The sequence below is a fragment of the Squalius cephalus genome (genome assembly GCF_949319135.1).
Source record: "Squalius cephalus genome assembly, chromosome: 15".
Lineage (NCBI taxonomy): Eukaryota > Metazoa > Chordata > Actinopteri > Cypriniformes > Leuciscidae > Squalius > Squalius cephalus.
In genome coordinates this window covers 5,267,723-5,285,775 of record NC_137136.1, presented here as the reverse complement: position 1 = coordinate 5,285,775, position 18,053 = coordinate 5,267,723, and the positions used below count along the sequence as shown (strand labels likewise).

At 36.2% G+C, this 18,053-nt stretch overlaps 1 protein-coding gene across 5 annotated transcripts in view; it reads left to right on the top strand.

Moving 5' to 3' along the window:
* The window catches only part of thsd7ab (thrombospondin, type I, domain containing 7Ab), a 117,333-nt gene that overhangs the window by 31,300 nt on the left and 67,980 nt on the right, over positions 1-18,053 (top strand). For 4 of the 5 annotated variants that reach the window (XR_013823713.1, XR_013823714.1, XM_079894865.1 and 1 more), the window contains exons 2-3: positions 9,356-10,214; positions 15,573-15,821. Coding sequence is in view for 2 of the 5 variants with exons in the window: in XM_079894865.1 (XP_079750991.1) it covers positions 9,356-10,214; positions 15,573-15,821 (1,108 nt within the window). In the remaining 3 variants the exon portion in view is untranslated. The remainder of the gene's footprint in view (positions 1-9,355; positions 10,215-15,572; positions 15,822-18,053) is intronic. The other variant, XR_013823715.1, reaches the window with a different exon arrangement.

Genomic DNA, 18,053 nt, shown 5'->3' with positions numbered 1-18,053 from the left:
CAGTGAATTTTTACATGCGGTTTACAGTCTTTAAATGTAATCTCTAACGATACAAATCATTTTAAACAATGTTAAAATGTAATCTGTTGCAAATATCTAAATCAGTATTTATCTTTCACAATTTTTGATCAAACCACGATTATAGTATCAGGTGAATATACTGTATGCAGGTTATAAAGCGTCTCAGGTTTCTTCTCATTATGCAAGCGCATGTTATCTATTTTTTTCATGACAACCAACAAACAAACAAAAAACGACATAATGCTGAAAATATTGCTGTATGAACCATTTATGCAAAATAGGGTCTGACAAATATACAGAGAGGTTTGGATATTTGATTCTGGAAAAGTATGGAATTTTGAAATGGAAAATGTGTAGGAACCCTGTGAATGTTTCATCAGCACTCACAGCCATCATGCACAGCGGCCGATGACGTTTCTGCCATCTTGTCCGTGTACAGCTGCAGGTTTCTCTTTTATATAGACGCAACATTCTCCCCCATGACCATCTCCTCACCATTTATGACCCAAAGCCACTCACGGTCCAGACCCCAGACTTAATGTCTTTTATCTAAAGGGCACATTGGTCGAGTCTGGCTCTTCTGTGGCTTCAAAACCTCTTTTCTCTTCCCAGCCGCCTCAAGGGAGGTTTTCATGAAGGTGGCATGTCAGATCGGCATCAACAATGCGCTCGCACAGGCTCCGTATTAATATTTACAGCTGTACGGAGGGGCGCGTGGTCCTGCTGTGACTTCTCATATCTGCCTGTGGGGAAAATAAAGAAAAACAGCATTTAAAATGTTTATGCCTGAAACGAATTAAACTCTAATATTCGTTTTTGCTTTATTGTGAGATTTTTCCACAAGCTGTGATTTATGTTCTCAACATGGGTCATGCTTCAATTGCACTGCTTGCGTTCCTCCATATTGATCTACAGCCTCAAGAACAGAGGGTCGCTTTGATGTTGTTTTAATGTCTCTTGTTACTGAACATTTCTACTCATCAAAGAGCAAATGTGAGGTAGATTTTCACCTGCTGAGTATGGATTCATAGCCATGCTGAATAAATGAATTTTCCTCAGAGAGCTTCGACAGAGCCTGAAGGAACTGATCTCCTCTCTGCCCATTTTACCACATCGACATGATATACTTACTTCATCCTCTTTCTCCGTTTGTCATTTCCGTTCAAAGCTGTTTCTCAGGACAGGACGCTACCCTAATGCTAATCTTTTGACTTGAAACATAAAGTCTAGTCCACTTCACAGCTTTATTCTGGACTTTATAACACTCAATTGCGAGTTTATATCACACAATTCTGAGCAAAAAAGAGAGATTATGAGATTAAAAAGTCGCAATTACTTTTTTTATTTTTTATTCAGCGGCGGAAACAAGCTTCCATACAATACAGTACAGTATAAAAAAAAAATGTATAGCAGTTTTATACTGTAGCAAATGTTTGAAAGCCCTTGTTTATTGCACCTGAAGGACTTTGTTCAGAGTAGTGAAATTCTGTTATGATGTTCTCCCATGGAGCGCTCTTCCTGGGAACTCACTTTACAACCCTACCGAGTGCAGAAACTAAATGTTACACGCTGACCTTTTGATATTTCACTGCTGAAGTGCCGATCAGGAAATATTGGATGTGAAAGTGTGAAAAAATACAGACTTTTAATGCAAATGATCAGCCATACCCTTGAGCTTTTTCTGGGGGTTTTTCCCCTTTCTTTTTCTGTGAGTGTTTTTATAGATTTTTAGAGCTGAAAAAATTGTCACAATGTAAAATTTAATGGGAACACAGCTTCCTACACTCTTAAAAATAAAGGTTCTAAAAGGGGGTTTTCATAGCAATGCAATGGACAAAACCAAACAACCTTTCTCCAAACAACCTTTCAGTGAATAGTTCTTTAAAGAACAATTTTTCTTTGGTGTGAAGAAGATTTTAATAATCTAAAGAAGCTTTTCCTAGACACTTTTGTGCATTGGAAAGGTTCCATGGATGTTAAATGTTCTTCCTGGCATCATGAATGCCAATAAAGAACTTTTATTTTTAAGAGTTGAGTGATTCAGAAACTTTCATGTGACTAGTCATTTTTCAGACCTCAGTTATGAGATGGACGGGCGCGATGTGACACAACAGAAGTACAAAATGTGGCTAGTTAGGACAAAAACTCTTGAACATGGATGACTGGAAGAGAGGTTTCATGGCTTGTCGCATCATGTGTGAGTTAGCCCTTGGAGCCTTTGGTGCATCACTATCTGACTATTATGGTGGAAATTAACTCTGAAATCTGCTAAAGCAGATATGTTGAAAGGCTGAAGGCACACGGATGACTGGATTTATCTTCAGAGCGTCCTAAGAAGTTCACAGTTTGCTTATGAATTTAATGGTCTTTGCCTGGGGTCAGTTTTCTCGCATTTGATTGACTCACTTCTGAAGCTGACTGGAATAGGGAAGAATAAACGTATGTATCTTTTTCATTTCGACATGCAAAAAGCAGCTCATCTGGGGAATATATTCATGTAAAGTGATTTGAAAGACTTTATCAGAAGGGTCTAGTGCAAGTGCAGTGCATTATACAAATCAAGTGGGTTTTTTACATTTTGATGAAGGATGCTCATCTTTAACATTAATCACATGCTATTTTATGAGTATCTTTGAAATAGTGGTTCATTGCAATGAAACACACGCTGTCTTTTTTAATGCATCAAACAAAAGCATCACATCACAGGGCTGTTAATGAAGCCCTGTTCTTATTCAAGGGCAATTCCACGCAAAACTGTCACATCCATAACGCCAGCACAATGCCATTGTATTTAGTTGGCGTTATGGATGTGACAGTTTTGCGTGGAATTGCCCTCAACAGACTGATCAGAGATTCAGAAGATTTCATGAAGTTCTCAGTTATGTGGCTCATTTATGCATTAACTTCATCACAGATTTCTATCTATATGTCTGTCTGTCTATGAGAAACACAAGGATTACCAGGGTCATTAAAAAAAGTCTGCTTTTGCTCTAAATTTCATCGCTTCGTTGAGATATTAAAGAGTTAATTTGGATTTTTTGTCTCCATTAGGTCAACATTTCTGCAGTAGATAATCAACCAGACGTGCTTGTGGCATCTAACAGCTCTTGGTCTCCGAAATTGCTGAAATTGTTGAGCCGTTAATTGTATTAATGGTGCTTCGAGTGATTTTAACCATTTCACATGCACTCTCTTCAAAACCCAGCCCTCCAAACCCAGTGACTGGCAGAGAGTGTTTCTGATTGGCTAAAAAAGAGCAAGTCTCTCTTTCTGTGCCTTTGCAGCGCCAAAATAAAACTAGGTTATTTAGTTGTTTTTAACAATATCTAACCTATCTTATCAGATGCATGTTATTACTGGTAAAACAGTGATGTATTTTTTAACTGATTATTTCTCTTTATGAACTGAGACAGTGGGTTTGTTTGACTGACAGTCTGAATCGTCTGCACTCTGTTTCTCACACACCTGTCAGACACTGACGGACCAGCACTTTGTCAACCAGAATTACCTTTTATCATGACAGCTGGCGTCTCCTTTGAGCACAGGAGATAATGATGTGTGAGATACTGATCAATCCTGACCTGCTGCAGGTCTGATCCTCCCGCATGGGGAGATAGAAGTATGACCAAAATCTTACATCACGCTTATGGTGTATATATAGAAAATGTATTTTTGTTTTTTGTAAATTCAAAGGAAAAAATGAAGAGTTCAGATGCAAAAGCCTCTAAGTGCCATGATCATTTTTTATCAAGCTCGTATATTTAAGTTCAGCAATTTCACTTAAATGGCAATGAAAATAACCTATTCATAGTCATTTAAGTGAAATTACTGAACTTAAATATACGAGCTTGATAAAAATTATCATTCTAGAAGAAAATTTCAGATGGTACTTAGAGGCTTTTGCATCTGAACTCTTCATATATTTAGAATGTAATTCAATTTTATTGATTTCCTTTATAGTAATGAACAATAACAATAATACAATTTTTGCCATCACCTTCATGTCGTTCCAAATCCGTAAGACCATCGTTCATCTTCGGAACACAAATTAAGATATTTTTGATGAAATCTGAGACAAAAAGTGTTCTCGTCACTCTATGACATTACATTTGAACCACTGTAGTCACATGGACTATATCATACTATATATGAGCCAGAAAAGCCTAATGTATCAAATATGATACTCAAAAATTTTATAATAATAATATTTTTAATATATTTTGTCTCGTTCAATAAAAAGGTTCAATAAACTTTCCCAGTTTAAAGGGGTGGTATAATGCTCTTTTCACAAGATGTAAAATAAGTCTTTGATGTCCCCAGAGCGTGTATGTGAAGCTTCACAGATATTTGTATATAGCATGTTAAAGTTGTCACTTTTTGAGGGTGAGCAAAAACGCACCGTTTTTGTGTCTGTTCCTTTAAATGCAAATGAGCTGCTGCTCCCGGCACAGAGGGCGGAGTTTCAACAGCTTGTGTCCTTTTACCTCACACAGACATGCACTGAAAATTTCTAAAACTTTTAGCCTTTATGTTCAAACCGTAGAGACTCAAGAAGAGGTGACAACATGTAGACAACATTTCTGAATGGTTAGTTGGTGAATTTATGTAGCTTATGTGTAGTTATCTTCTAGTCATTAATTAGCATATTCTGTCTTGATAATCTATAAATCGTGTTCAGGGGCGGGGTTTATGTACATTTTAGGGTTAGTGATGTCACTAAACCGGGAGGAATGTCATGTAGTCTCTACCAGCCGTTTGTTGTAGTCCTTAAAAAGCAATTTCTTTAAAAGAAAATATCTCCCTTTGCTTTGAAGTCTGAGCATTGTAACTTTGCAGATGTTGTTTATGCTCAAACAGCAACATTACACACTAACTAAAGTTAGAAAAGTGAAATCATATTCAACCATCCCTTTAAAAAAAAAAAAAAAAAAAAAAAAAAAAAAAAAAATATATATATATATATATATATATATATATATATATATATATATATATATATATATATATATATATATATATATATATTTTTTTTTTTTTTTTTTTTTTTTTTTTTTTTTTTTACAGGGTTAAAGGTGTTTTAAATTATTCCAGACATTTTGCAAATGTTCAGCAGACTATTGATTTACGCCTGCGTTCTTTTTTTTAGGCCAATAGTACTCCTTTTCCTTCCCAACTTTTTTAGTTTGTGGAGTCTAGATCTGTCACATAGAAAGGGTGTATGTATTTTTTTTATCGCTTACTGCACCTTTAATTTTTGCTTATTCAGAGAGCTTTTCATCTCACACCTCTTCACGTTCACAGACCACCAGTCTCGAAATCCCCTTGATAAACCTGTGGTGGGGTTGAAAGACATAAAAGATAAATCTTTTGTTGTTTTCAGGGAAACAATTGTGTAGGGATTGTGTTTATTCTTGTTTTTCCCAAAGACGATTAGCCTTAGGAAGCCACAGCAGTTCTGCTCCCTCCCACCATTGGAGGACCACATCACGCGGCCATTAAGTCTGTGACATAAATGGAGAAATGTTTGCTGTGGTATCTCCCCCTGTAGTTTTATGAACGGTGTTTGCTGGTATATTTGCAATAAATTATAAAAGATGTTCATTTGGACTTTGCATAGATGTTCATTTGCACTCTGCATCCACTGTAGTTATCTAGTGAGCTACCTTGCTGTTTAGCGCCTACTTAGACTGCTGCCTTCTGGCAATGTGACAACTGGAGTGAAACCGCAAAGTGACCGATTTGAAACGCTCTACATGAGTAGAGCAACTTCAGACGCTGTACAAGTACTCTGAGAAACTCATCTCGCAGTAGATTACAAGACAACAGTAACTGCACAATTTTCTTCATCATGATCCAACTGGTAACTGGAGTTATTTTTTGAAAGGTTTAGATGTTATTGTTAATTTCTCTATATATGGAAAACAATAAGTAGGTTTTTAACCACCAGAACCATGTTGTGCTCTACAAGAATAAAATTGAATAAAATATTTAATTATTTATTAAGTTTCAGTATTTCAGTGTTAAATGCATTTCTATTGACTCCGTCCAACACATTAAATGATTTCATGGTCTTGTTGAAATGCATTCTGGGATGAAATTACCCTCAAATCAAGATAAAGATCAGATCAAGGTGTTTTTGAAGGAAACACATTTGTTGCTTATAGTGCTCTTATAATGCCAGTGCTATCTATGTAGGAAACTCACTAGGCTTTGAGAAAAGCTGTTGTGTTTTAGTATTATTTATATAGAGCACTATTATAGTATTTATTAATATTTTCAGATAATAATATGAATAAACAATATGATAAAAATATATTTTTTTATTTTAATTTGATAATATTATAATATTACTATAATATAAAAAATAATACTTTTAAATTTTCATTTTCATTTAACTTTTTTAAGTTTAAGTTTTAGTAATTTTGTTATAGCTACTTTTATCATTATTATTAGTTTTCTTATTTTATTTTATTTTAGCTTTATTTCTTTTTAATAGTTTTAGTTAACATAACAACTCTGTTTTGATGTTCTCCTTGCCTTTCAAATCCACAATGAAATGTTATTAGGGTTGTTTGTGAAGCCAGTCTTTTTTCATGTATTATTTTTTGCAGTGGAAACCAGTGATGCTGTCAAATTGTATTGCGGGTTGGTGTGCTATGCTACTTTAAAGGTGCTCTAAGCGATGTTACGCGTTTTTTAGGCCAAAACTTTTTTTTGTCACATCCAGCAAACATCTCCTCACTATCCGCTAGCTGCCTGTCCCCTGAACACACTGTAAAAAACGCAGTCTCTGTAGACAGCCCAGGCTCCACAAACGGCAACAAAAACAAACTGGCCCAGCCTGGACCACGAAACATAACAAACAGTGTTCCAGCCAATAACTGACAAGAATGATTTGGGTTGGGGGTTGCGGGGGTTAGTGCGCGTGCACATGAAGGGGTGTGTGGGGAGTGGAGGAGAGAGAAGCATGAAGAGGGGAGTTAGCTAGAGGAGAGATGTCCTAGACAACGACTAACGTTAGAATTATATTCTCTTGAATTTTTATATGGCCGACACACGACCAAAGTGACGACGTTCCGATGAACAAATAGCAAAGAAGAAGGAACGCGCAAAGTCCCGAATTTACATCGGAAAAGCGTTCAAAAGGTGGCGAGAACTCTGGAGACGGGATGAGGAGGAAGGGTCGAGCTAGCCTCCGTTTTGTTTGACAATACTTCGAACGTCAACAAGAAGTGACGTCACCCAAGATCGCTTAGAGCACCTTTAATAATCATACTTACAAATTTGACCTGACAGCCAGAGCCAGGTGATAAAACTGGTAAAAAAACAGATAATCAGAGACTTTGACTTAAAAGTAACCGCAGAGCAGTACACACTGGCATAATTGGAAAATGTAAAAATCTTGTTGAATAGGCCTACTTTTCATACTGTGCTTTACAAAAGGTCCATTTCCCCTGCTCTTGTTGAACACGATGAGGCCATTTACAGCACGTTTACAGCAAAAACCCTCTCAGATGGATTATTATTGGGACTCATTACAGGGGCGACTATTTATCATGCAGGAGGCTGAATGTGAGATGGAAACTCAGTTATGGTGACACAGCTAATGTAATACAGTGAAAATTAATGGTAATAAAGCCTCATTTTCTAATATGGCTGTGAAATTGAGCCCTTGAAGCACAATCAGAGTTCTTGTTGTCTTTATAGATCTCTATTTGTCATGCTGCTTTGCTGTCAGTGTTTGCTGAATTCTTGGTTTAAGATGGGGCTTTTTTTTTAAACCACTGATTCTTGAGACACGGGGCAAAACTGTTTAACTTCATTTGCTTTCATTCCATTTATTATCACCACAATCTCAACTGTCATAAAAAAAGAAATGGGATTCTGAAAGCTTTTGCAGGGAAAATTAATTGAACTTTAAATGCAGTAACCTGGGTTTGTTTTCAGCTGTGGTTACCTTGATAAAATAAAGGGAATCCTGATAGACAAAGCTCCAGTTGTGATTAAAAGTAGAAAAGTGATTATTTAGAAACTCACTTTGATAGACTTATTCTCACATCAAATCTTCACATTTTCTTAATTAAGGTCCAACATTACCATATGTTATATTTAAAAAAAAAAAAAAGAAGTTGAACCTCAAATGTGAATTTTGAAGCTGCTGTGTGTTTAAAAAAATTGTTTGCTAACAAGTTGCAATATATGAATATGATAAAAATATCAATCCAAAATATTTCCTTGATGCATAACCTTGTCATTGCCTGATGGTTAGCATTAATTCTTTAAGATCACATTCTGTTTAGTATGTTTGGTAACAATTCCGTCACTTTGTTGCATTTGTCGTTATCAAAAAATTAGAGCCCACAAGGCTCTCGCTGCTGCTTCTCTTCCCGTTCTCCATTTAGAGTTTGATGTTCATTACCGCCATGCTGTCAGCGGTAGCAGCACATACCGATTATCTCATTTTGACTTTCTAATTGCTTCACAGCCAAATATTTTAATTAGGCCCACACTCGGATTATCACCTTAAGGATCAGTCAGGTACAAAAGTGAACCTATTCAAATTTCAAAGTGTGTAAACCTCCGTCCCAACACTTAGTGGGCCACTTTCCAGCATCATCTAAACTTAGTTTGGTACCTCATGGTACCAATGATTTATAATGTTGCACATAAAGGCACCGACTCCCAAATAGATCTTCACAGAGGAGTTTGCCGTTAGCATGATTGTGTAAAGTGGCAGTCTAATAAGCGTAAAAATAGAGCTCACATAAATATTGCAATTTTTGTATTAGATCCATCTAATTTAATGTATACTTTTCTGTATTTAAATGAATAAATAAATAAAAATAGAAATAATCCTAAAAAAGAAATGTATCATGACTTCCACAAAAATATTAAGCAACTGTTTTCAACATTGAATATAATCAGAAATGTTTCTTGAGCAGCAAATCAGCATATTAGAATGATTTCTGAAGGATCATGTGACACTGAAGACTGGGGTAATGATGTTGAAAAATAAGCTTTGCATCACAGGAATAAATTACATTTAAAAATATATATTCAAATAGAAAACAGTTCATTTAGATTGTAATAATATTTCAGAATATTACTGTTTTACTATGTATTTTTGATCTAATAAAACCTTGGTGAGCATAAGAGACTTCTTTCAAAAACAAATCACAGAAATGACAATAAGGTAAATTTACAATAATGCAGAATATATCAAATCAACTTCACAGCGCATTATGGCATAATCTTCAAAGCATCTTATGAGGCGGCATAATTATGTTGCATTTGCTTTTAGACTTTGCAGTAATTGATGTGGTGTTTTCCTCAGGTCCATGGGGCAGATGCATGGGCAGCGAGTGCGGGCCAGGAGGGAGTCAGAGTCGAGCGGTGTGGTGCGCTCATGTGGAAGGCTGGACGACTCTTCCCACAAACTGCCTTCAGTCCACACGACCAGCCAACCAGCAGAGCTGCTTCCGCGTGTGCGACTGGCACAAGGACCTGTACGACTGGCGGCTGGGCGCGTGGAACCAGTGCGTTCCCATATCGCTGCGGACTGGCCGCACAGGTGTTTGCTTGCAGGGCGAAGAGGGCATCCAGACGCGGGGGGTGAACTGTGCGCTCAGGGCGGACGGCTCGGCGGCCGACGACTCCATCTGTGAGTACTTTGAGCCCAAACCCCGGCAGGAACAGGCCTGTCTCATTCCCTGCCCTCAAGACTGTGTGGTGACCGAGTTCACCCCCTGGACCACGTGCTCCAAGACCTGCGGGCTGGGCCTGCAGAACCGCGTCCGCTCCATAGTGGCGCCGCCGCTTTTCGGTGGGCTTTCTTGCCCCAATCTGACGGAGTTCCAGACGTGTGCGCCGAGGACCTGCGAGGGCAGAGAGACGGTGTTCAATCTGAGAGTGGGCGGCTGGAGCGAGTGCAAACTGCCTTCTTTACCTCCACCACCACCTCTGACCCCGACCTCCTCCGCCACCCCTGCTGCTCGCACCGTACGACAAGCCCGGCGGAGGAAAGGCAAAGAGAGGAAAGGAAACAGAGACCCGGAGATGCGCGAGCTTATCAAGAACAAAAGGAATCGCATCAGGCTGACTCGACTGGAGGATGACCTCTGGGATATCGAAGTAGGCTTCCAGTCTCGGCAAGTGGTTTGTGTACATCGAAACAGAAGTACAGTATCACTCAGGTTAGTGACTTTTCCCATCAGAATTAAAGATAGTTAATAAGAGTTAAGTGAATGAAGACCGTGAACGCAGTAAACTGACCTGCCTCATTTTTGCTCATTGGTCAACTAATTTATGATTTTTTTTGTCCTATAACTATTACATTAAATTTACATTAAATGCAATTCGAACAATGAATGACAATGACTTTTGATGCTTTTTTTTTCTGAATTACTGCTTATTTTTATTAATATATTTTCAATTGATTCTTTCAGATTGTAAATATATTGTGGTGTAACTCTTCAAAAACTTAATGATTATTAATAAATTAGACAACATTAATATTAATTTATTTAAAAATACATGCCATTTTTTACTTGTACAATGATTATTTTATGACGAGCATGGCTTTAATTTCTAAATTTTTATATTTCCTTTTCATTAGTTCAGGTTGTTAAACGTCTCACGATGGGACTTCCCCCAAAACCTAATGATGTTTATGAATTAATTAATATAATTGTTCATATGAATTATTTTAATACATTATTACAATTAATAATAATAATAATAATAATAATAACACTCATATTAATTTATTAAAAAATGCTTAGATACACCTTTTCTATGTTTGTAATTCCTTAAATATTATTTATTAATATTCCTTTAGATATTTTATTTTCATTAGTTCATGTTGTAAAATGTGTTGTGGTGCAGCACACAAATTGTTTTTATGAATTAATAAAGTTGATTATTAATGATTTTTTATTAATTAAAAAAAATATTTAAAATAATAATGAATGGATGATTATTGATGTGCACACTTAATAGTCAAGACTACAGTCAAGCAGTCAAGTAATATTTCAAGAAAATATTACTTTATGGTTACACCACAATTCAGTTTCCCATTGAAACAGGCTTATATGCCATTGACCCTCACATACATTTTATATGGTGTCTAATACGGGTGGTCGATTCTTATAAGACACTTATGTGCTTATATTATGCTTCTCATTCTACATGTCCATTATTATTAAACAAACACTGGTCATTTTAATGTCTGCGTTAAAAGGGAATCCGTTACGTATTACTTTCTCTTGAGCTGGATCTCTTTTGTTGTAGTGCTTATGGTTCTCAGGCTAATAGCGGTTAAATGAGTCCTAAAACGAGGGATTCCGGTGTGTGTGTGTGTGTGTGTGTGTGCTCTCCGTCAGCCGCCGACAGTAAGAGGATGACGGCTGCGTGACTCGTCTGGGTCTCCGCTGTGCTGTCAAAGCACTCCCACGCTTGATGTCTATTTTCAACTGTGTAGAAATGACAACTGTATATTCCCCAGCAGCAGATTATGAGACACGGCAGGAGTCTGTGCAAGCACTTTCAGCCCAGTATTAAATGTTCAAGAGTTTTGTAGTTATTTAAAAAGTTTTGGTGCAGCCTTATAGGTTGTGTATCTCAGGCGTACAGTGTTTGGCCTTTGATATTTGAAAGAAAAACATTCAGAGTGTTCTAGCCTGAGGTTTCTCCAGGTAATGTTACGTTTACAGAAACAATTGAATGGCCAACATCAAGGATCATCAGGCTTTTTCTACTGTTGGGCCAAAACTGTGGAATAGTCTTCCGGTTCCCTCAGATTAGTTTCTTTTTAGACTGTGTGGATCTGGTGTGGTCATTCTTGAAATGAGTTTCGTAAACTCATAAGCTAATGTTAGGCTAATGCTTTTGGAAATTGGAGATACACTTTCAAAAGTGTGCGGTTAGTACGATTATAAATGTTTTTGGATGAACTAAGTCTCCAAGACTGCATTTGATTAAAAATACAGTAAAAACAGCAATATTGTGAAATATAATTTAAATGAACTGTTTTCTATTTGAATATATTTTAAATGTAATTTATTCCTGTGATCAAAGCTGAATTTTCAGCATCATTACTCCAGTCGTCAGTGTCACATGATCCTTCAGAAATCATTGATGATCATGATGATTTGCTGCTCAAGAAACATTTCTTATTATCATCAATGCTGCCTAATATTTTTGTGAAAACAGTGATGCATATTTTCAGGATTCTATTGATTAATAGAAAGTTCAAATTTGAAAATATTTTCTAACATTATACATGTCTTATAATGTCACTTTTTTCATCAGAATAATTCATCTTGAATAAAAGTATCAATTTACAATTTACATGCACAGTGTCGATGCCATGAATCAGAGGTTTGGAAAAAGCCACAACAAATTACAGTATAGTAAAGCACATAGTCAGTAGACAGAATTAACATCTAATTTAGATTAAGCATACATTATCATTATCATTTTATGTAGGCTATTCTATACTTCATAAGATATTAAACAGCACAGAAATACATTTTCATTACATCAAAAACACATTTTCCTCATTTTCAAGCAGCGTTTAATTGTTAAATACTTGTTAAATGCCATGAAACTTGTTAAATAACTTGTTAAATACCATGAAAAGTTTGTTTTTTCAAAATGGTTCTTAAAACAAATCTTACTAACCCCACACTTTTGAATGGCAGAGTATATATTTAAATGGAATCACACAAAAACTGCTCCAGGAACATAAATATTAATCTTTGACTTGTTTCTTTTTGCTCCTGAAATATCCATACTTGTTTTAGTTCAAGAAAGTGGACGTTTTTCTGAAACACTTGCTCTGTGATCATGAACAAACCAATCACACCATTCTTATTTAGTGTAATATCTAGCATGATCTCATCTGTTGTACTAGTTCTTTATGTGTGTGACTTTACACAGACACTCTTAAAGACTGTACATCATATACCTTTGTTCAGCGTTGCCTAAATGTTATGCATAGACTCGCATTGTTCAATTTAGTATTTCCTGCTAATTTTATTTAGGATTTGATGGACTTCTTCATAATACTCTTGCTGCTGCACTGAGGTTCTCCTGAATTCCCACAATTGAGTTATTCTTGCATTAAAGGAGAAACATCATTCTCATTCTCATTTAAATGGAAATGTTGGTGTCCTCATTCCATCAACAAGCATAAACAAAAGCTCACCCAAATGTGCTACCCTGTGCTTAAAAACAATGCATGTTTGTAATATTGGGAGGTGCAGCAATGCGCATTTCAGCAGAACAACACAGTTTGATACCAATTTGACACTCAAGAAACTTCTTTGTTATCAGCTGGTTCCAATCAGTGGCTGATTGTTTGGAGTTCAGATACAGGATATGTTCATTCGCTTTTATAAGCAGCAGGTACTGTTCGTTCAAACAGCTTGATGTGTGCTGGTAACTACATTATTTAAGGCTATTTTCAATTTGTTAAGATATTGATATAGGAACTGTTGAAGTGAGCTTCATTCAGCCTGTGTGTTTTTTTTCAACTGTCCTGGTTCTGCTGCACTGCTGGTGTATAAATTAATCTTATTCTTCCTTGTCTTAATTAATTTTTTTATTTTTGCCCAGTCCTAGTCACAATTTTAACAGTAGCCCACAATTGCTATTCCATCAACAGACTGGCATATACTCTCCGTGTCTGCCAAATACAGTTTACCTATGGCTATCTGTTTTATACCTCAGGAAAAGTTATTGTGCTGCAATATGGTGTCGTTATGTTGCCAGATTTTTAAATGATTTCGAGACATCTTAATCTAGGTTTAAAGTGGGTGGAAAACAGTGCCAGCTTTGAAGTTTGTGTGTTTGTGTGCTGCCCTGAGGTGAGTTTGGCACCTAAATGAGCAGTTGCTAAATGAAGCTACGCTGGAAAGGAAGCAGTGTGTAATTATCTGTAATAGCTCGTCAGCTGCATTGCTTACTGAGATAATAAGAGACCAAGAGAAACTGCTGCATTTACACTGCTCAGCGTTAAGCTACCGGCCACTGAAACACTTACAAAAGCTGTTGTTAAACTGCAAATTGAGTTAAGTTACAAAAAACATGTCATTAAAGTATTCAAAGATAAAGTTCTGTTGTGATTATTTTATTTAGGAATAAGTTAAACTGTTACACTGAAAAACATTCAGAACATACAAACATTTAAATAATTACACTGTTTTTATATTTTATATTCTTTATTATTTGTATTGCTTATTTTTATTAGGAACAGAAGAGATGTACATGCAGAAAAAAAATGTTTGTAACAAAAGATGCCATACATTACATATTTCTTCGAACATTTCAACAATACATGGTATAATATTAAACTCATGGAAGCTTTTAAATTAGGGCTGTCAAACGATTAATCGCGATTAATCGCATCCAAAATAAAAGTTTGTGTTTACATAATATATGTGTGTGTATGGAGTATAATTATTTTCTATATATAAATACACACACATGCATATATATTTAAGAAAAATGTGTTATTTATATATAAAATATTTATATATAATATAAATGATATATAATATAAATATATATACACAGTATATACATGCAAATATTTCTTAAATATATACATGCATATGTGTGTATTTATATATAGAAAATAATTATACACCGTACACACACATATATTATGTAAAAACAAACTTTTATTTTGGATGCGATTAATCGCGATTAATCGTTTGACAGCCCTATTTTAAATACAATCATCTATTCTACCAAGAAGAAAGCTGACCATTTTCAGGTTATAGTATTTTATTTTATAATAAAATACTATACTAATGTTCTAATGTTTCAGTAAATACGATAATAAAATAAAATAATTATTTATCATATTTCATGATATTAAAATTATCATATTAGATTTTTGTCATTTTATTTTGTTTATGTAATTTAACATTTTTTTATTGAATCTAAAATTAAAAAAATATGTATATTATAATATTTGTATTTTTTGTAATTTAATTTGGTATTATGGTATAAATATATAATACATAAATATAGTTTAGACTTATATTGCAATGAAAGTCCACTGGGGCAACTTGTGTGGAACCCAAGTGCAGTTTATTTAACATAAACGTGAACTGAACAACCTAAACAAAGACCTGTCTTGACTTGGAACTGAACTGAACTGAACTGAACTCGGTTACATGGACAAAGCTAGACCAGAGACAGTGGTAACATGAGGGCTATATATACACACAAAAACTAATGACTAACAAGAAACACCTGTGAACAATCAAGACAATCAACCAATCAGAACACAGAACAGTAAAAGACATGATCACATGAGGGCAAGGAATCACATGACACAAGCAGGAACCAAGACTACGAGAATTTCAAAATGAAAGACATGAACCCAAACAAAACCCAAGCCAACGTGAAGCATATGACTCTCATAAAAAAAGATTTATTCTATTATATTTATTTGAAACAAATGTGGTGTTAACTGTAAAATAATGATTATCTTGTCATTTTTGACTGACCAGTCTTTCTACCCCTCTGTCCTGTATCAGCCAGTGTCCTCACTGGAGTCTTCCGGAGACCTACCAGTCCTGCCTGATGCCTAAAGGCTGTGTGGTCAGTGAATGGAGCAAGTGGGGCTCGTGCTCCAAGACCTGCTCGGACTCCAGTGTTCCTCAGGGCACACGCTCCCGCAGCAGACAGCTGGTCCGGCTTCCTACCGGAGGAGGGTCCGAGTGCCCCGACCTGGAGGAAAGTCAGACCTGTGAACCTGAAGGGAACGGGGTGCCGCCCTGCGCCGTGTAAGTACAACGGACATGCTGTGTTCTTACTACATTTTGCATTTGTTGATCATGTATATGTTTTTCGATGTAAACACAAAGTACAGTGAAATCAATACATATCAATTAGACACAGCATGCAAACCTTTCTACTATATATGTGATACATATTTACTGTTCAAAAGTTTGGGGGCATTAATCATTTTAAAATACTTATATTCAGCAAGGGTGCATTAACTTGATCAAAAGTAACAGTAAATACATTCATAATGTTACAAAAGATTTCTATTTCAAATAAATGCTGTTCTTTTGAACTTTCTATTCATCAAAGAACCATGAAACATGGTTCCCACAAAAATATGAAGCATCACAACTGTTTTCAACATTGATAATAATAAGAAATGTTTCTTGAGCAGCATATTAGAATGATTTCTGAAGGATCATGTGACACTGAAGACTGGAGTAATGATGCTGAAAATTCAGCTTTGATCACAGGAATAAATTACATTTCATAATTCAGTGGATTTACAATAATAGCTGTCAGTGTATAATGTTTTACACCTGTCCATCTTTGCATATGCCTGCAGTCTCCAGCAAAAGAAGTTTGTCGACTAGCTTTTTTTATCCTTAAAACTTATGGCATATGCAGAGATGGACTGGTATAAAAACATTTATATGCATTTTGTTATTCATTCTTGCCGTGGGGCCAGTGAAAATGTTGGCAGGACATTTAAAAATCTACTATTGGCTCAACAGGGTCAGCAGGAAGAAAATCCATATTGTTGAGCCTGTGATATCTGCATGCATGAATGTAATTGAGTGCTTTTGAATCACAGATATAACACTTTCTTATTTAGACATGACATCCAGCATCGGTGTGCTCTCTTATCACTGCTTGGGATCAAAGGGTTTCGTTTAGAGGGTTTTGTGTCTGTGAAAAATGCAAGTGATTGGAGTGATGATATGATGTGATATACGGCAACATATTGATGTCATCTTGTCATGTCTCATTATGTGTCAAACCAAAGGAATTTGCTATTTCAAAGCTCAAAAGATTTAATGTGGTTCCTAGTAAGCCTGTCATTGAAGTTTCAGTGCATGATTTGTAAACTAATACATTTTGACTTTGGCATCACATAACCAGCTCCATAGTAAACTTACTCAGTAGCTCACCTGGTACAGCATTGCACTTGTGATGCAGAGCGCTCTGATACGAGTCTGTGAAACACATGATAAAAGAGCTCAAAGACTTGAAGCAAGCTAAAATGGCTTGGCCGCCAACATGCCTGTGGCAACATTTCTCCAAAATGATATTATGTTGCATCTTGCACGTTTTGCAATACTTTTATATGAAACGGATTAATGTGAATCTGGCAGCGTTGGTTATACATATCGTGGCAGTTCTGAATTTAAATGTCCGGTGAGTGTCACTAAAATCGTGTTCTTAACCATAAACATATCTGAAACAGATGAACATGAACCTGACAATGTTTTAGTGCATTACTTGTAAGTATCATGGTACTTCAAAAATGAAGTGTCCGAATTGACTTATGATGAACACTGTGACTTCACAAGATCCGAAAGAACGTGTTGTAGTCCAAACGAGTCGTTCATTGTAGTTCTTGAAAAGGGGATTCTGTTTAATAAAATGTCTCCCTTTGGAGTGGACTTTGAGCTTTGTAACCTTGCAGATCTTTTTTTTTAAGCTCAAACGGCAACATTACACACTAACTAAAGTTGAAAAAGTGGAAAAGTATAATAGGACCCCTTTAAAATCTCGGACTTTGGCATCTTGGAAAATCTGAGCACAGTTCTCTAGAGGAATATAGTATTTTCTGTAAGCGAATCTGAGAAGTGTGTAACTGAAAAATATTATTTTAAGCTAATTTGCAATCAGTTTAATCTTTGCTGTCAAGGAGAAGCAATTGAGATATTATAGAGATCGCACATGGGATTTTCCTCTCCTACGGGCATGTACATGAAACGAGCACTAAAAACAGCAGTCACGTCTCATGCGTTCAGCTCTTCATGGAGATGTGCCGGCGTGGAGCAGGAGGTCCTGTCGGGAGACGGTTGACCTCTGCTCTGCCAGTGAGAGTCAGCACATGAGCATATGGAGACGGGGTGAGACGGATCGGGCCGGTCTGTGGTCCCGAGCCAAGAGAGATGCACTGACAAATGGAAGTGGTCTTAAGAGCTCGGTGACGCTGCTCTAATCTGGTTCTCTCACAGATGGCACACACTGGCACGTCG